The 21,655-nt window shown below is 36.8% G+C and overlaps 1 protein-coding gene across 1 annotated transcript; it reads left to right on the top strand.

The window, feature by feature from the left end:
- Window positions 1-16,313: 16,313 nt before the first annotated feature.
- On the top strand, window positions 16,314-19,892 carry LOC113233956. The gene has a single exon (XM_026469193.1). The coding sequence runs from the start codon at window positions 16,314-16,316 to the stop codon at window positions 19,890-19,892; it is 3,579 nt and encodes a 1,192-aa protein (XP_026324978.1).
- Window positions 19,893-21,655: the final 1,763 nt, after the last annotated feature.

Raw genomic sequence — 21,655 nt, 5'->3', positions numbered from 1 at the left:
AAATGGCATTTACAGCAATTTCTTCGAGAACTAGGGCAGCTGACTTTTACACGCACACATTTGTTACCAAATACGCATAAGGTTTTACTACACGCAAATGTTAATTGATATTAGCTACGCAGGCGTGTGCGTATACGTAGCTACAGGCTGCAATGACAGTATTAATAATTTATTATACTGTATATTTATTATACATCGTACTTTCATTAACCTACTACATTTCAAGTCAATCCGATCACTGCAAGGGTTGAAACATTAAAACACAGTCATCATAAAAATCTTTATTCCCCCTGAAATATGATACATTTGTTTAATAATTACATCTTTCTGAACTGACTGAATATTACTACACCTATAGCGTCGACGAGCTTGTCAAGAAAATGAAGATACTTATTTCCGAAGGCGAAGAAGCGAATCATTTGTTTCATGAAAATTTGACGAAAAACAACTGACAATGCTTCAGAAATGTTTTCACATTTAGATGTGGTCTATAATTTGTGAAGGCGACCTGTATTTAATTCCTATGAATTTTCGGTTGTTATTCATATGTATATAATTTAATGTGATGTCATAAAATGCCTATAGCAAATGGTGCTACATTTAGTAGATACCCAGCTTTTACAAGCCTGTTGCTTCAGCCCATTTCTTCTTTAAAAAGGATGCGGCGGGAAACTAAAAAAATCAATACAAAAACAGCATATGTACTAAACTAAGAACTCAAGCGGACGAAGATGACGTATAATAAGCAAGTAGGGAGATAGGAATCATATTGATAAGGAAAAGAAAATCTCCAATCTCATAAAGTCTTCATTTGATACTCGTGACCTTACGTGCATTGTAAAATTATCCACACTGTACCTCTTCTATCTATATTTTCTTTTTTCCATTAATATATCGTTTTTACTTAAATTGAAAATTTAAAAAAATCTAGCGAGGGTTGGGATTAAACATTTAAGTAATCAATATTGTTAGCTTTTAAATACCTGTAAACAATTTGTGTTTACACATTGGTACCGCTATAATAAAAAAAATGTTGAACTAAAACAAAACCTTGTTTCTAAATACAGAGTTTCTACATATCGATAATTTGATTACAACACGCGGACCCAGTACAGTACCCGGCGATAAATATTGCACATCGACATTTGGAAAGAGACAATCGGCTAATTTCGGCTTCGTAGAGCGTTATCTCTGTCGCACACTACCTATGTGACGTTTTGTCAGTCGTTGTTTAAGTGCGATAGAGTGCAGTCGCGTCCAGTTCAAAATATATATATAGAGTTGTTAACACCACCAAATTTAAATAATTTAAAGTTGTACTATGGCATCTTTAGGAAAAAGAGGGAAACCTTTACGAGGTCAGTCACGCCAAATTATCTACAATGTTTATAAATATTTTGTAACCGAAGCTGACAGATTTAAAAAAAATGAAGATGAAAATGTAAGTTGTTATTTTAAGAAGGTTCAAGCGCGAGTTGCAAATGCCACTGGAATTTCAAGAAGAACTTTGAACAATATATTAAACGAAGTCAGTACTGAAACACATTCTACTGAAATTAAGTTAAGCACTCCAAAAAAAGGGAGACCAAAAAAGCAATTTCGTTTGGATATGGACGATTTTGATTATGATGTTGTTCGAAGAATGGTGTATGATTTTCACTTACGATTTAATGAACTGCCAACAATAAAATCATTAAAAGTTAAATTATCTGAAGCTATTAATTACAATGGGTCTGAAAAGACGTTGAGAAAAATACTTCACGAGATGGGATTTCGGTTCACTAAAATGGAAGATAATCGAAAAGTTTTAATGAAAAAGCACGATGTAAGTCTCAAACGAATGGAATACCTCGATAAAATACGCAAATTTCGCGAAACAGGAAAAAATATCGTCTACATGGATGAGTCTTACATACATACATCCCACACTAAAGGGAAATCTTGGAGTGATGATAAGAAAAAAGGAGTAAAAAAGCCAATTTCAAAAGGTCAACGTTTGATAATAATACATGCGGGAAATGAAAAAGGCTTTGTACCCGGTGCCTTTTTAACGTATAAATCCTAGGATACTACAGGTGACTATCACAATGAAATGAATAACGATAACTACGAGAAATGGCTGGTTAATCAATTAATCCCAAATATACCCAGTGATTCCGTTCTAGTTATCGACAACGCACCCTATCACAATAAATATGTTCAAAGACCCCCCAACTCAAACACCATTAAACAGGAAATGATCAACTGGTTAAACAGACACGAAATTTCAGTTGATCCAAAATTAACAAAAACCCAGATTTACGCTATTATATGTCAGCACAAGGAGAGGTATACAGAGTTTTCCGTGGACAAAGTACTTGCCGAACATGGGCACACTGTGTTGCGATTGCCACCGTATCATCCGGATTTTAATCCAATTGAAAATATATGGTCTCAACTAAAAGGCTATGTAGCCTCTAGAAATGTGGGTATGAATTTAACTACAGTAAAAACGTTATTGACTGAAAAAGTAAACATGATCGGGGCTGAAGAGTGGAAAAAGGTTTGCGATCACACAATCAAATGTGAGAATGAATATAGAAGCATTCAACACGGTTTAGACAATTACACTGATAGACTAGTGATAAATACAGCTGATAGTGACAGTGATATTGACCTCTTTGAGAGCACAGATAGTGAAATGGAAGTAATTGAGAATTATAATTATTTTTATTTTTATTACAATGTCTCACTTTAACAATAGGTACAATGGTTTTTATTATGTACACTACAGCTGTAATTTTCCAAAGTAATTAAATACGTAAACATATTTTTTTTATTTTATTTTACCCGAACCTAAAGCCATCACTTATAGAAAAATTGGTGTATTTTATACAAAGAATAAAAAGAATTATTAAAAGAAGCAAATTAAAATTGTTTTAACAGCTCCTAATAGATACCGGACTGTTTGTATTTCGTGCGACAGAGATAACGCTCTACGAAGCCGAAATTAGCCGATTGTCTCTTTCCAAATGTCGATGTGCAATATTTATCGCCGGGTACTGTACCAAGTGTAATACGACACTAGTGCAAGCAATTCATTGAGCGTCATTCGAATTGTTCTTTTGACGGCGGCAATGGCTAGCAACCAATGTATATTGTTATTACGGGGTTGCAAGAAAATAATTTTGTTTCGAAATTATAGTATTGTATTGTTCAAAATATTACAAAATACAGAGATTTAGTACTTACCGATGAAATTAAATCACTCCCGGAGTATTTTTTAAACTTTGGCTTCTTACGCGACATGATATAATGGCACAATTTCTATTTTTCTATTTTTTCCACAAAATAATCATGTATCACATTTGAACTACGACTGACGCGCTGTTGACACTCATATGCCCGTCTGGTGATAAGCTAGGTATCGCGGATCCCACCCACTAACGTCTATTACTAGCATTTATGTGGTCTGTGGAAAACCCAATAACTTTTCATTTAGTGCTGTTTAATATGCATTTCAGCATTTTTTTACACGTTTTCACTGAATTTTCGGCTTGGCCGTACTGACCAGACGGTAAATAGGTGACGTCACATTTTTTATTCTATTATTATACCAAAAATTTTAAAATTCTATAGCGCATATTTTAATATCATTGTCGGAGACAATTGTTTTCGCAAACCGAATCTAATTGTGGAAGGTGATAACATTAAATGCAATGCGAAATGTGATAGATACTTTTAATTTGGATACCTATTTATCAACAAAAAATCTACTCGTACAAAAACATCAACAGTTTATATAAAACAGGATTTGCTACTTTTGTGGATTTTTAGAAGCCTTATTTTCTTTGAATTCTTTTATAGCACACGCCATTGACACCTCGTCTCACGATGTCTGTGTTGTCTTTCGTTTAGTATTCTGCGCTATTTACAAGAAACAACATGCTACTTATACATTTCATACTCATATAGCGGCTAGGTAACCGCTCTATCCAAATCACTTTGCCTTTTTGACGATTTTATTTTAAAACAAAATTGAAACCTACTAATGTATCTATACCTTCAAACAAATATTACAAAAACACTACCAGATAGACGTAAAACAGTATATTCGTAGCAATAACACACAAAGAAAGTGAAGTTTGATCAAAACGAAATGAGCTTACGTCCCATTATTTTTCATAACGGATCTAATTAAAATTTTCGGCACAAGTGTGTGCGCGCGAGTTCCTACAGGTGCCAAGCGACTGCCCCGGGGAGAGCGGGGTAGTAGGCTATGCAGCCTTGTATACAGGAATTTATAGCGTTTGAAATGACCGAGCAATCGAGCATAGCCACTTTGCCTGCTTTGGCCGCTTTGAGCCGACTTCCCCTACGAACTACATTACACTCGATACTACCTCAGCTCGAATTTAAACATTCCCCGTACTGAATCGGCATTGCGCGGGTCGAGCGGCAGGAGCACTGGCTTTATTTCAGAATTAATTTCTATTAATTCATATAAATTTAATTTTACCAAGCCATTTGGAAAATGTATATCGTGTACTGTACGTGTTCTATTTACTAATCAGAGTATATCCTCAATTTTACTATATATTTTTTAAGTGATTGATTCAACACTTTCACTGTTATGCGAAATCAACCAAAGCCATTTGAGGTTGTAGAAATAAATTGTGTTAAAATTGTATTATAAATTTCCTAATTGAACACATTCGCGCGAGCGTCTTGCTATTTGCCAATTGATGTTCATGCAAACGTTTATAAACTATCTTCTACACGCTATGCACGATAGGCTTCGATCCGGACACGTTACGGAGGGTGAACTCACCGAATTGTGCAATGTCTGGAATTTCTGAGGGTGTACATCATCTGCTGAAGGTGTGTTCGAACGGAACCTATCCGGGCGCATTTGTTTGCACTAGCCGGTTTCAGTACATTTAATGTTGGGTGCTTTCAATCCGTTTTGTCGGAGCCAACATTGTAGTGCCGCGAAGATTTTGTATACATATTGTTTGGTTAATTAGTATTTTGATTTATCTGTCTGGATTTTATTAAGTGTCTTCTTGAGGTATTGTTTCTCTAATGGGGTTGACATGTTCAATAATGATAAAAGAGTAAAACAAAATAAATAAATAAACAGAAATAATAATGAAAAATAAACAACCTAAATAAATAAAGAGTAAAACAAAAGATACTGACGTCAATATACGTCTTTAAATGGCCCGCCGCCGAACGCGACGTTGGGCGTGTATGCCAGCGATCATAGGTATGTGTGTCTTGTAGCTTTCTACAAGGGAAAAACGTATATGTGTCTACGAGATGATGTATTCGACAGAAAGTGAAAAACAATAGATGTGACAATTAAAAATATCAAATTTAAACATGTTCTTAAAAAGGATGCTAGTGTTCCTATTATAACTAATAAGTTTTAATACCTCCCCGTAATAGAAGCACCTCGTATATAACAGCAGTTTTAATTGCAATTAGGGAGCAACCTATACATAATATTTACAAATCACAGAAGGTACAACAATAAATTTAAAATACAATATACAAACATACACTAACACCAACTATACAGACATAAATAAAACCAAACTTAACGTACATTCTAAACCTAACATTTTTGTACATTTCAGATGTCGCAGTTTAGGTAATGGTTTAGTGAGAATGTCTGCTTATTGTTCGCGGATGAAATGTAATCGACATGAATTTGTTTTTGGCAGATGGAGTCACGAATGAAATGATGCCTAATGTCGATATGCGTAGTGCGTGAATGATAGCTGTTATTCTTTGTAACTAAATTTTGATTGTCACTGGTCAACGTTGCCGAAAATTTCAGAAATTAAGCAGCGCATGTAGATTGCTTCCTTAGTTGTTTCGGCTAGGGCTATATACTCAGCTTCGTTTGTCGACTGTGCGACAGTCCTTTTTTCGCGCGATTCGCACGAAACAGATATTCCACTTAAGTGAAAGACATATCCAGTATGCGACCGTCTATCAATGGGATTAGACACAGTCCGCACCTGAGAAACCAATCAGTTGGGTTTTGTTGAAAGTGAGCTTCTGGTCTTTGGTAGCCTTCAGGTTGCGCAACACCCTTATTGCAGTTCTCCAATGTACCTCCCTGTAATGTGCGTTGAATTGGCTTATGAGTGAGATTGTATGGGAAATATCCGGTGTTGTGCCAATGGAGATGTATATTAAGCATCGTATGAGCTGCTGGTAAGGTAAGTCCATTAACTCTTGTTCTTTCGTAGGTAGAAGAAGTTTAAGACCAGGTTCTATAGGAGTAGCATAGGAATAGCGTCTGACATGCCAAATTTCTCGATGATTTGCTCAATATATTTAGTTTAATCGAGTAAAATGTTGTTACCGACTCGTGTGATACGCATTCCTAGCCAGTCCTCAAATGTATAGAGGTCTTTTACTACAAAAACTGCTTTTAATTAGCTCTTAAAATTATTTTTCATATCTTTATTAGACTGCCTTTCCACCAGAGATATGCGACGTAGCGAAGCGGTGTGCGAGGAAAAGATCCACCAATAGGATTACTTCATTTCCTTAGCCTCGCTTAGCGCAGCTCCGGTGGAAAAGCGTTAGCGGAGCTAAGTATTTGTAAATACGAAATAGCGAGAGATGTGTGCGAGGAATGTGTGCGAGGGATGCGGGTGAGGAATGTGTTGAAAATGGTGAAAGAAACTAGAGCTAAGGAAAGGCAGCATTATTACCGAAGACGAAAAAGTCATCTACAACAACGACTACGATGAACAGGTTGTCATCATCTCATTCTTAAAAGAAAGTTTCTCCACATCTTCACAAATTTTGACATTCTACTGACGTGGAGCTTGTTTGAGGCCACATAAAGATTTTCTAAGTAGACAAACTTTTGTTTTATTTTGTGCACTGGTGAAACCCTCTAGCTGTTCCATATAATTTTGCTCATCTAAATCTCCGTTAAGAAATGGTGTTTCCACATTTGGCAACTGACTGGGAAGATGTTACCGTCACACATGGCGTAGTAGATGTAGATTCAGACACCGCGGTCAATAAAGGACTTGAGTACGAATTTTCCGTTTTAAAAACGAATGCCCATTAACCTCTTTCAGCTTTCTAAAAGGGAAAAATGTATGTGTGTCCGCTGGATGATGTATTCGACAAAAAGTGAAAAACTATAGATGTGACAATTACAAATTGACTGTGAACTGGCAACCGGTACTATCTCAATTTTCTAAATATTTCACTTTCTAATACCATTTTATACTATTTCATACTCCGCAACGTTGCAAGAAATTCCGTTGTTTTTAATAACATGTGTAAAAAATATTTAAAAAATACATATTTTTATTTAATAAACCAGATGCTATATAAATAACGGAAACAAGTTTTTTCTTTACCTGTAAAGTTGTCAAAATTGAAATAGTACCTATCGGTCGTCAGATCGAAATATCAAATTTAAATATTTTCTTAAAAATAATGCTGGTGTTCCTAATATAACTAATAAGTTTTAATAGTGTGTGTAGTGCTTACTTATCCTGTGAAATGTCGACACTACGAGTACATGTCGCTAGAGATTCAATATTTTAATAAATGTTGTAGAGCAATGACGTCACTATTAAGATTTTGTATGACCAAATAGCGTTCACTTACGTTCTTCGACGAAATAAAAGAAATTATACGACGTAGTAGTACGTTGCTTCACATTCCTTAAGCTCAGGCCACACAGAGGCGGTACAGCGAGAAAAGCGGTTCGGGGGCGGACCTGCGGGAAGCGAATGCGTATCGAGGCGTGCCACACAGCAGTTGCAAGCGTAACTCGCGGCGGAATAGCAGTTCGAAGGCGGCCAGTACGTACTAAAAGCGGCCACGTTTCATTTTCACCTAATGATCAAGAACATTTTCTGCTTTTATTAGCGTCACGGAAGCAACACAAAAAAGATCGGTCGAATTCATATTGGAACTTAATAAAAACATACTCAAGTATATTTGTTTTTTTCAAACAAACCGACATTTCGGACCCTTTACAGGTCCCATGGTCACGGTTGACTGTAAAGGACCCGAAAAGTCGGTTTGTTTGAAAAAACAAATATACGCGATTTAAATCCGGTAAAGTAGTTTCATTTCATATGTGTAACAATCGCGAAGACCTAAGAACTCGATAAACACACTCAAGTGTTGTAAAAAAATACAACGTCAAAGCCCGCTAAAGATCCGCTAGAGCTCCACTCCCGGACCGCGCCCGCTTCTACCGCTCTGTGTGGCCGGTTGCAAAGAACTGAATGGAGTACAACTCGCATGCCCGGACCCGCCCTGCGTTTGCCCCGGGTCCGCTCCGCACCCGATCCACCTGTTTGTTCATAGCGTCGACCCTCACTACGCGGCACCGGCGGCGCGCGGCTGTCGCGGGTTTCTGTGTAGCAGGGTTCGTATGAACTCGTACATTACGAAAATTCCCGCGCCCGGAACACACCCGTGGCCGCCTCTGTGTAGCCAGAGCATTGCAAATGTTTAGGGCGGCATGTAACTTAGCTCGCGCGAATGTGTTAAGCATAAAAAAGATATCGACTATTTCGATCTTTGATGCTTTAGTCTCTCCTGAAAAGTTGTGATTTTGCAGATGTGGTTTATTACGCTAAGGGTGCGATTTTAGGTAACTAATCTCAGTTTGTAGCCCCGGTTAGGAAAACAGACATGTGTTCGTGTCCAGTCCGATGGAAGGAATTTTTCTTTGTGTTTGTACAGTCTTTGCATATATCTATAATAAGGCCTACCGCGTTATCAGAATCGGTTCCTGAGGTAACTGCGCGGTGCAGGAAGAGTATCAGTTTACGTGACAGTTACGTCGCGATGCACACGGGCTAATTTCAACAAGATTTTTCTGACGATACTCAATAACAAGCTGATTGAAAAAAGTACCAAATGACTTGTCTATTCATTTCAATTGTCAATGAAATGTGTTTTTTACCATCGTATCACATAACTACGATCTATTAATTTGGTGGACATTTTTTACATTTTAGAATAAATTTTAAAATTTGTGAACCGATTTTGAGACTCTTTTTTGTTGGAAAGAGGGTAGGGGAAAGGTGTACCAGATGCTCCCATTAAGGGAGAATGGTGGTAATTTAAAAGATATTCAGTTTCAAGTAGATGTAAAAACGTTGAATGATAGAAAATTTATCTATTTACATGTTGTCTTACTAAAAACGTTTTTTATTTTTTGATCTTTCATAATTATATTTGAATATTTTTAAAACCCTACTAAAGGATCGTCTTGGACACCGTGGTGTCCAAAATGATCCTAAGGATATGGGCAAGATGATCCAGGGGATTACCTGCCTCCGTGGCCGAACGGTTATCATGCCGGACTGCCATGCAGAGATCCTAGGTTCGATTCCCGGTTCGGGAGAAATATTTGTATGGCCTACATTTATTTCTCTCGTGAGTTTGGGTGTAATTTGTGGTTGTCTACGTGTGTGTCCATGGCACCCACGACACAGGGTTTCCATAGTGCGGGGCTATGTTGAGTGTGTACGTTATTATTATTACTTTACGAGCTCGATTTCCTTTTTAACACATCTGATGAAAACAATTTTTTTTACCTAAATATTTCATTGAACTAACAGACCCTTTATTTTTACCTTTAACCCGTCTTTTTAATGACTATAATAACGCGTACCTACTGCGAACTATTTACTTGCTGATCTATGTGGCGTCCTACTTTTTACGCCTCTAGTTCTTTAGATCATAGTTTTCCGACCACCCACCACGAATGATTTTTCTTTTACATTTACGCGGCCTGGTCTAAAAAAAGAAAAAGCATTTATATTTGTTATTAATCGACATCGATCATGTAAACGAAATCCAGTCTTATTCTATTTTATTCGTATTGCAAGCTATTCAATTGAGGGTTTCAGTACTCAGAAAAACATACAAATTAAAAATAGTGCGTTAACAATATATACAGTACAAGATAATCCCCACGGGTCATCTCGTACACCAAAACCATAATCATCTTGCCCCAATTTACTTATTTTCATGTTTGTTCGGCAAAATAACCTGTATGCTGTCTACTGTTACCACGCCGTTAAAAAAATAAATACAAAGCCAGCAACACAAAAATCTTAGCAATTGATTGCTTAGAATGAAAGTTGCCTAAGCTTTTAATCAACTTTACCTTAGATCAAACTCACACAATTTTTATTTTTTTCCACACAAATGAACTCGTCACTCACATCGCCATTACGAATTGACTGATGAGAGGCCTACAATTTACCGAAGAAAATATCTAGATGACGTTACTAGTTTCGCTACAATTGAAAAGGATCATCTTAACTAGAAGGGTCATCTCGTACACCTTTCTCCTACCTTAATATTGGTTCCATTAAATTTAAAGAAAATATTGCACCTCTAAAGGTGGCAAACAAGGGCATGAATCCGGTTTCGCGCACCTTCCGGTAACCGATTTCAATAAACCTTGGCAAATAGACGTAATTCCACGAACTTTTGAGGTCGGTTCTTTTAGTACTCTGTACTGAGATTATTCTCTAGTATTTAGGTATGATGAATTTTTAACACAGAAATGAAATAAACTGAACTCAATAGTACTATTACCAATGTATCCATCATTTTAGGTAGGCATCTAAAAAACTAAGATTTTTTTTAAACACTACAGGGTATTTTCAAATGCCAAATATGCGGGTCAAAAGTCAGTATCCAAAAACACTATTTACTTACAGGTGGAGGTTGGGCCATGCTGAAATTTGTAACCTCTGTTTATTTATAACCAATTTATAAATGGAACTGTTATAATAATGCACACAACAAGTAATTATTATACATTTGTTAATATTTTATCGTATTACAAAAAAAAACTTTCTATCAAAAGTCCAGGTTAAAATTAGACAAAAATAGACAAAATAGAACAAAGATAACATTTTTAATTTTTAATGTACCAGCTTCTGTGCTCTTTTCTAATTCTAGAAAGGAGTTCCGTATTTAGTACCTAAAGTCAGTTATATAAAGAGACAATTTATTGGACAATAATAAGAAAGTCTAAAATGTAGTTAGAAAGAATGTTTGTGATAGAAACGATCATTTAATCAATATTGTAGTGAAATAATAATGTTTTTAATCGACTTTAAAAACGGAGGGGGTTCTCAATTCGACTGTATTTTTTATATGTTATATTACGCGATTACTCCGACGTTTGTGAACCGATTTCAATGACAGTGAGATGAAAATGAAGTAAACAGCCACCACGATCTTCCCTTCCTATGTAGAATCATCGTGAAAAATACTAAATTTAGAGAGCCCAGTTCCATACGAAGATTATTGTAATCAGAAATCAGAAACATTTATTGTATGAACTGGTAAAATACAGGTGTTACTTACAAGTGATTAGATCTACAATTCTTACCCAAATCAGGCGTACAATGTCTTAAAACTACAATTCAATTAAAATTTATTACAACTTAAATGTCAAAAATTAAAATTATAATTAAGTTAGTTATACCATTGTCAAATATTTGATGTCTTTATATAAAATTCGTTAAGATTGTAGAAAACTTTGTCAAACCATTTTTTTAAACAAGCTTTAAATTTATCACTATTTAAACATTTCATTTCCATTGGAAGTCTGTTATAAATTCTAATCGCTGTTACATAGGTGCCGCGGTCAAAGATCGTGCTGTTTATTATAGGGAGGACAAGACGGTCCTTGTATCTGACGTTAACGGAGTGTACATTAGATATTTTAGTAAAGAAGTTACTGTGATTACGTACAAAAGACATATTTCCAAAATATTAAAATCAGGAAACCCTTTTCTTTGTACAGACTTCTTAGAGAATAGTCACTGGGTTTACTATAGATTATGCGTAAGCATCGTTTTTGTATTGTGAATATTTTAACCGCATAGACAGAGTTTCCTCAAAAAATTACACCATACATATAGTAACGGGTATACGTTCCCGTAATATGCGTTTTTTGCAACTTCAACCGACGCTACATCGACCAATACAGATAAAGCGTAGCAATAATTACCAAGCTTGTTATTTAGCACATCTATGTGATGTTTCCAATTTAAGTTTTTATCTATAGTAATACCAAGAAATTTAGTATTATTTACCTCATCAATAACGTCATTTTCATAAGTTATGTGTAAATCTAAGTCAATTTTTTTGTAATTACCAAACTGCATATATTTTGTTTTAGAATTATTTATTTTTAAATTTAGTGATTTAAGCCAGGTACTAAGACCGTTCAATGTATTGTTTATGTCAAATTCGTAGTCAATTTTTGTTTTCCCGTTGTTAGTAAATAATATTGTGATATCATCAGCGAACATAATAGGTATACAGCGTGCATAACACTGAGTAAGATGTGGCAGTTCATCGTTATGTATATAATAAAGAGAAGAGGACCCAATACACTTCCCCGTGGCACTCCCAATATATTTCTTAAGTATGTCGATCTGGCCTCTTGCACGCATTTATTGCTAAATACGGTCAGACATAGTGCTTGTTTACGTTCCGATAGGTAACTACGTATTAAGTCATTTGCCTCGAATACCACAGTTGTCAAGTTGTTTTAGCAAGATAGAGTCGAACGCTTTTGAATGTCCAAGAAAAGTGCAATACTGTCTTTTTTAAGATTTATAGCTACCCACAAACTATGTAGAAATGTAAAAATGGATAGACATGTTGATCTCATTTTACGAAATCCACATTAAAACTGACTAAATATGTTACGTTTATCTAAAAAGTTTGTTATTCTTTTGTAGATAACCTTCACAAATATTTTAGAGAAATTCGGAAGAAGAGCTATAGGCCTGTAATTTTCTGAGATTTCTTTGGAACCTTTTTTATGTAAAGGTTTTATCAATGATATCTTCAATTTATCAGGAAAGTAGCCAGTTTGTAACAATTAAATTAAATATATGTACTAGCGGCGATATAATAATGTCAACACTAGTCTTTATCACTTGCATTGAAATACCATCGTCACCAGAACTTCGTTTACTTTTGATAGTTTTAATTATATGTCGAACTTCCTGTTCATCAACTGGACTCAAATATACGCTGTTACTTCATGTTCTTGGATAGATTTGTAATTATTAACAAAATTGGAAGTAAAATTTTGTGTAATATATTAGGGGTTAAAGTATGAAATTGCCGTTTCGCACTGAAAAATTAAAACAATTTTTTTTAAGATTAAATATATTTGTTTAATCAAAGTTTTTCCCCTTGTTGTCTACATTTCTGCCATGTAATCGGAAGGTCATTTAAACCTTTGCGATAGAACTCTGGGGACGTGGACTCCACAGCTGTGTGAAGGGATTTTTGTACTGCTTCTTGGGAATTTTATTTCCATACAAAAAAAATTCAAATTGCGGGAAAAAATGGTAGTCGGTCGGGGGCGAGGTCCGACGAGTATGTAGGATGATTGATGATTTCTATCTGCATGTCTTGTAGTAGTAAAACTGTTTCTCAAGCAGTGTCCTCACACTTTTTACTTTTTTTGTTACTGCTCTATGATAACGCAACACCTCTGTTACGTTATCATAGAGCAGTAACGGTGAAGCTGTTTTGCCGCGAGTTCCGTCGTCATTATTCAAACGCCATATGTCATATTGTGGGTACGCTAACATTAAACCATGACGTTTCTTGGTAGTTTGATATGGATCGGCTTTCATCATCACCTTCAATTCAATGTTATTTACATTTGTGACTGGTCTTCCTCGTGGTTCTTTCTTCAAGTCGTAATTTGGAAAATTTCGAAAATGCACGGTGCGTTCTTTAGCCGTATCCTCTCCAAATACATCATTGACAGTTTCTGCTGCGTTAACTCCATGTGAAAATTCGTATTCGAAAATTAGGTACTCATATTTTCGCTGTATCCATCTCCACGTTAAAAGCTGAATGTAAAAATAATTGAAAGTCGAACAATCATATATCATGTTTTTTAAGTTAAGCATGTTTTACATTTCGTGTGAAAAACGTTTCACTCTCAAATCGGACACCATACAGGTTTAATTTTAATTAAAAGTGGCCAGTAAAATAAATCGGCAATTTCATATTTAAACCCCTATTAATGTCTATTTAAATGTTCAGCTATTTGTGAAGGGTCAGTTATATTTCCTTGACCGGTTTGTAAATTTTTTATTGTTGTCGGTATTTCATTTGTAGTTGTAGTATTCTGTTTAATTGTACTCCAAGTGGCTTTAGTTTTATTTGTACTTTTGGTTATGTAATTTATGTTCGTTTTGTGTTTAGAATGTCGTATAGTGGATCTAAGTATTTTTTATATTTGTTGTAATATGAAATAGTAGAATCGGACCTATATTTTTGGAATTGAACGAAAAGTTGACGCTTGCGTTTGCTAGAAATTTTAATACCTTTTGTTTTCCAATGTGGTTTCTTTCTGAAGGTCACTTTACAATTTTCTATCGGAAAACACAAATCGTACACAGTTTTGAATATATCAATAAATATATTATATGCCTCATTAGGATGAGTTTGCTCAAATACCTCATGGAATTTGATTTGAGATATATATATATTATATATTTCATAAATATGGCAATGTAATTATCAATTTTTCTGCTATAAACATTGTCTGACAGAAAAGCTAGCGGAACAAGGAAATTGCAGCATTTGTACCGTATGATCGGATATACCCAGATTTAATACTTCTGCTTTACATTTACTAAAATTTATAACAATGTTGTCAATACAAGTCTGAGAATGCGATGTAATACGTGTAGCTTTAGTAACTGCATCTGAATTTATGTATGCTAAGTATGCTTTGGAAAGTTAAGTTATGCTTTTGGAATAGGTTAATATTGAAATTACCCACTATCACTATTTTATTATTTAAATTTCTATGTTTTCTGGTCAATTTGAATAAGAGACATTCAGGCTGATCAAAGAAGATGATAAAATTTTTACCAGACCTATATAGACATACTATTATTGTTTTCAAGTCAGGAATATTTACTCCATAACACTCGAAATTTTCCTCTACAGCAAATTCATGTAACCATTCCAGTATATTAAAATGTATAGTATTTTTAACGAAAATGCATACTCCACCCCGTCTTTGATTTTTCCTGCAAAAATATTCCGCTAATTTATAACTTTCTATATGTACACAAGATTGTTCGCCATATTTTAGGAACGTTTCGCTGAAACATAGTACATCCGGAGCCGTAACTGCGAGCGAATCTATGTAAATGTCAATTTCATTTAGTTTCGAGCGAATACTCTGGATATTCATATGGAAAACCTCGCTGTAATTCAAATCGCAATACTTTCCACTATTACAAGTTATCTTAACGTGTTTAAATTAGTCCGTTATCCTTGTCTGGGAAGAATCTTTTCAATTAGTCGGTTTAGATATTTTTGAAATATTACATGTGCGATTTAAAGATGAGATCATTGCTGAGTACATGTTATGAATTTTATATTTACGATTGTTATAATTTAAATATGTTCTATTATAATCCCCAGTATTGATATATTTGTTAAAAGCAAGCACTTTGCCCACAGAGCCCCTGTACTTAGTGAAATCAATATAACAGCAGTTGTCAAAACACGTTAACAATGTTTTTAAGGAACTATTTAACATGTTCTCATTTAGATTTGGATTTTTATCTACACTCGTAACTATAACATTGGTATTAGAAAGTCCACTGAGTGCTAGTGATAAGTCTGCTGTAGAGATTATTATATAGTATTAAGTGCTGTTGTAGAGATTGGAATGAAGATTCTCCACAGTTGCTTTGCTGGGATAATAATTAGCACAGATAATATGATACTATACTAGTATAATCAGTATTTAGCACTGAAGGAAGTCAGAGTAAACATAAAAATGATAATGAATACCTAAAGGGACTTCATTTTAGAAGCCTCTGCTATGTAAAGCGTTTAGGAATACCTAGTTTTTACCTCGCTAAAATAAGATAGAAAGAAGAAGAAAGACAACATTTTTATTTTGTTAATAATTTGCAGCACGATACACACACATTATATAATTTGACACAATACTTGTACGTCTGATGCACCCTGGGCAACAATTGGAGACAACGTTACGCCGATTGGCAATATCCTTTCACCACGATGGCAATTTATTGTAATAATAATTTATTTTTAAGCAAGCTAGGGCTGTGTCATAATATTAACTCTTTAGTTTCTAATGTCTATTTTGAACTTTACATTTGATAGTCTTTTAGTTCATTGTTGTCAAATATTTTTGTGGAATAAAACCGTTATTCTAAAGGTTTTATCTTATTTATCAATTTATTCCACAAAATGTTATCAGAATAAATAAAATGGAACGGTTTCTGCGTCCCGATAAACTGAACATTGATCCAACCGGTAATTCCGCCTCCAAGGAATGGGAGCACTGGAAGAGGACGTTCGAGAATTTCTTATCGAACTTTACAAAAGAAACAGCTGGTATGAAAATAGACATACTTATAAACCATGTATCTCCAACAATCTTCGCATACATAAGTGAATGTACTACCTATGAAGAAGCCCTAGACATACTCGACAAACTATTCAATAAACCAAAAAATGTAGTCTATGCCAGGTATATACTAGCTACTAGGAGACAAAAGCACGATGAGAGCATTGATACTTATATGCAGGTGCTAAAATTATTAGCGAAAGATTGTCAATTTGGAAAGGTTGATGCTGAAACGAATAAATCCGATAATATTCGAGACGCATTTATTACTGGTCTCAATTCGAGTAAAATCAGGCAGCGATTGCTTGAAAATCTAACTCTATCTCTTGACAAAGCCTATGATCAGGCGAGATCGTTAGAAATGGCGGAGATGAATTCACAGAGTTACGAATCTTCAAATTTGAATGCTGTACAAGGTTCATCAAAGGAAGAAGAATCATCAGCAGCGTCTTTCTTCAAGCGAAAATGTTTCTTCTGTGGGGGTCGCGTGCATCCTAGAAAAGATTGTCCAGCACTCGACTCTACCTGTCAGATTTGTGAAAAAAAAGGACACTTAGCTAAAGTATGTCGTAGCAAGAAACAGACTGCTGCATCAGTAGTCGAAACTGACAGTAATAAAACTAGTGCTTGTATAATAGCGGCATCGCCGGACTCGCTTAGAAAGGCTACTGTAACGGCGTACGTTCAAGGGATACGCGCCCAAGCATTAATCGATACAGGCAGCTCAATTAGTTTTATGGATGAGGAATTCTTTAATCTCTGTCGTTTAAAAAAGAAACCGAGTAACCAGAGAATTTCAATGGCTTCGACTACTCTTACTTCCAAAGTAGAGGGACAAACTAGCGTCTCTGCCAAAATTGGAGATTATGAGTACAAAAATCTGAATCTACTCATAGTAAAGAATTTATGCGCTGATCTCATCATTGGACATGATATTCTGCATCAACACTCTTCACTAGAGTTTTCTTTTGGTGGTTTGAAGGAACCTATCAAAGTTAATTTATGCAGTGTTGCTGCAGCTACCGTGCCTGCCGTACCACTGTTTTCTAATGTATGTCCTGAAATTAAGCCTGTTGCTATAAAATCGAGAAGACATAGTGAGGATGACAAAGAATTTATAAAAGAGGAAGTCAGGAAACTTTTGGCTGATGGAATAATCGAAGAAAGCACGTCCCCCTGGAGAGCTCAAGTCCTTATCACAAAAAATGTCAACCATAAGAAGCGTCTTGTCATCGATTATTCCCAAACTATAAACAGATATACTCATTTAGATGCGTACCCTCTACCAAACATAGAGGAGCTGGTGTCACAAATATCTAGATATCGTATATTTAGCGCTATAGATTTGCAAAGTGCTTATCATCAAGTTCCTATTTTGCTCGGAGAACGTCATTTTACGGCTTTTGAGGCTTTAGGAAATTTATACCAATTTCTCCGAATTCCATTTGGCGTTACAAACGGCGTCTCAAGTTTTCAAAGGACGATTGATTGGGTAATCCGAAAAGAAGATCTCAAGGGAACGTTCGCTTATCTTGATGATATTACAATTTGTGGCAAGACCCAGCTTGAACATGACAAAAATCTTAAGAAATTCTTGGCAGCTGCCCAGAAATATGGCCTCACTCTCAACAAAGAAAAGAGTAAGTTCTCACAAAACTCTATTAATATTCTGGGTTATAACATAGAAGACAACATTATCAAACCGGATGCAGACCGCTTGCGCCCACTTCTGAACTTACCACCACCATCTGATCTATCATCACTGAGAAGAGTGATAGGAATGTTTGCACACTATAGCAAGTGGATTCCAAATTTTTCAGAAAAAGTTCACGATCTTACTAATGCAAGGATATTTCCATTAAGCGACAATTTAGTCAAAAACTTCAATGTACTCAAATCAGATATAGCCAAATCAAGTATTCATGCAATTGATCATAACGCACCATTAACCGTGGAAACAGACGCGTCAGATCATTCTATCGCAGCAACTTTGTCACAGGCTTCTCGGCCTGTTGCCTTTTTCTCCAGAATGCTAAACAAAAGTGAACATAATCACTCGGCGATAGAAAAAGAAGCTTACGCTATCGTCGAATCGCTGAAGAAATGGCGTCATTTTCTTATCGGCAAACCCTTCCGGCTTATCACTGACCAAAGATCAGTATCTTTCATGTTTAACAATAAACTAACGAGCAAAATAAAGAATGAGAAAATACAACGCTGGCGTCTGGAGTTGGCGCCATTTAAGTATGACATTATATATCGTCCAGGCAAACAAAATGATGCAGCGGATGCACTCTCACGCGTATGCAGCTCAATATCGACACGAAATGAAAAGTTATATTCATTGCACAATGATTTATGTCATCCGGGCATAGCACGAATGACCCACTGGCTTAAATCAAAGAATCTACCATATTCTACGGAAGAAATTAAAAACATGACTAAGTCGTGTAAAATTTGCTCCGAAATAAAGCCAAGATTTTACAAACCTACAATTGATCCAGTTTTGATAAAAGCTACGTCGCCTATGGAGAGACTGAGTATCGATTTCAAAGGACCAGTACCTTCTAATACGAGAAATAAATACATTCTTACAGTAATAGACGAATACTCACGCTTTCCATTTGCATTTCCGTGCCCAGACATGAACTCTTCAACGGTAATCAAACATTTAAATGAAATTTTTATGCTATTCGGTATGCCGTCTTATCTACATTCAGATCGAGGAACCTGTTTCATATCTACTGAAGTAAAGAACTTCTTAAATTCACGTGGTATTGCGTCGAGCAGAACTACACCTTATAACCCAAGAGGAAATGGACAGGTTGAACGTTTTAACGGAACTCTTTGGAAATCAGTGCAATTGGCTCTACGTTCGCAGAACCTACCAATAGAAAATTGGGAAAAGGTTCTAAACCAAGCTTTACATTGTATCAGATCTTTGTTGTGCACAGCGACTTGTTGTACGCCGCACGAAAGAATGTTTACACATACCAGGCGGTCATCGAATGGAGTATCTATACCTACCTGGCTGACGGAATCAGAAAAAGTATTAATGAGAAAATTTAATCGTACTAACAAGTATCAACCTATTGTTGAAGAAGTGACTCTTCTGCACGTAAATCCAGACTACTCCTATGTTCGCTATGAGGACGGTCGAGAGACAACTGTTTCCAACCGACATTTAGCACCATTGAGCCTAGATAGTCAGATAATGGTAGATGAAACAACAAATATTGAGGCTCTTAACGAAAACTCCAATGAAGTGGAGGACCCTAATCCTACATCTCAAAATTCTGAAACCAGATCTTCTGATTCTGAAAATGAGATTGAAGACATAGACCACCCTGAACCTCCAGCGGACACCGAACCAGAGATTCGAAGGTCTGCAAGAGTGCGACACCCACCAGCCCACCTCGAGGATTATTTTCAAGGCTGATAGAATGTCATAATATTAACTCTTTAGTTTCTAATGTCTATTTTGAACTTTACATTTGATAGTCTTTTAGTTCATTGTTGTCAAATATTTTTGTGGAATAAAACCGTTATTCTAAAGGTTTTATCTTATTTATCAGGCTGTAAGCCTAACTTGTACTAAATTAAAAAATTCTTAGCGGGATAAATAATTTTCAATCAGCAAATAGCGTTATTACAGTTGCCAACACAACTTGCTCTCAAAAAGGCAGCACATGTATTCGGTACAAGTAAATTTCTCCTTATTACGCAGGCTCGGTCGTACCTGACCACTCAGATCCCCTTCACGCTTTTTCGTCCCAGTTATTTAAAGCACAAGCGTGATCGACTTCGTGGCACCACGTATCAACACCATCAAATTTAGACACAATAATGGTTTGATCTCACCGGATTCGCATGCGTCGATAAGACGCTCTGTAACGTCTCGTAGCCACAGTTTCGAATGGCGGCGGCAGCACGACAGGAACGACAGCGACAGCACCGGCAGCGACAGCGTCGACTTCAGCAGCACCGGCTGCGACAGCACCTGCAGCGGCAGCGCCAGGGTCGGCGCCAGCAGTGCCGACTGCGGCAGCACCCGCAGCGGCAGCGCTAGTGTCAGCGCCTGCAGCGCCGGCTGCGGCAGCACCTGCAGCGGCAGCGCCAGCAACGCCAGCTGCGGCGCCAGCAACGCCAGCGTCGGCATCTGCAGCGCTAGCTGCGGTAGCACCCGCAGTGGCAGCACCAGGTTCGGCGCCAGCAGCACCAGTGTAGGCGCCAGCAGCGCCGGCTGCGACAGGATCCGCAGCTGCAGCGCCACAATCGGCGCCAGCAGCACCCGCAGCGACGGCGCTAGCAGCGGCAGTATCGGCAGCGCCGACTGCGGCAGTACCCGCTGCGGCAGCACCGGCTGCGGCAGCACCCGCAGTAACCATTAAACTTATGAAAAATATATTTGCCAGGTATGGTATACCAAAGAAATTAATCACAGACAACGCAACACTATTTTCGTCAACGGAGTTTGAAAATTTTGCAAAGAAATGGGAATTCGCACATGTCACAAGTTCACCATTGTATCCAAGGTCTAATGGCTTGGCGGAGATAAATGTACAGACAGCAAAGAAATTAATTACTAAAGCACAGGAAGACAAGACTGATTGGCAGCTAGCGCTGCTAAACTTTAGGAATACACCCATAACAGAAGAACATTTTTCACCGGTGCAACTCCTGATGGGAAGACGGCTAAATACAAGATTGCCAGGGGCGTCTGCGATGCTTACACCAGAAAGAATTGACCCGACTGGCGTTAAACGTAAGCGTGAGAAGAATATTGAAAAAAATAAACAATATCACGATCAAGGAGCAACGATATTGTCACCAGTCGCTACAAGCGAAGAGGTACGAATGAGGGACAAAGGCAGATGGGTGAAAGCCCAAGTACATAAAATAGCACCAGAACCTCGTTCGTATTGGCTGAAAACCGAATGTGGCGGGACGTACCGCCGTAATAGATCGCACATACTGAAGGTAGATAAGCACCATAAAGAGGATTTGCAGCCAGATAACACTGACAGGACTTGTAATAGAAGTCGTTCTGGGGTTAATTTTTTCGATACATTATATGACAACTTAAGATCACACGCTTCAGCCGCGGCCAGCGTTAACGACCCGAGTGACGGGCTCGGTAGTCAGTACTATAATACTAAAAGTGGTCGGCAAATCCGTCCCCCAGATGTTTGTCATTAAACT

Source organism: Hyposmocoma kahamanoa, unplaced genomic scaffold (assembly GCF_003589595.1).
Source record: "Hyposmocoma kahamanoa isolate Upper Pololo Valley unplaced genomic scaffold, ASM358959v1 80, whole genome shotgun sequence".
Lineage (NCBI taxonomy): Eukaryota > Metazoa > Arthropoda > Insecta > Lepidoptera > Cosmopterigidae > Hyposmocoma > Hyposmocoma kahamanoa.
This window is presented reverse-complemented; position numbering and strand designations above follow the sequence as displayed.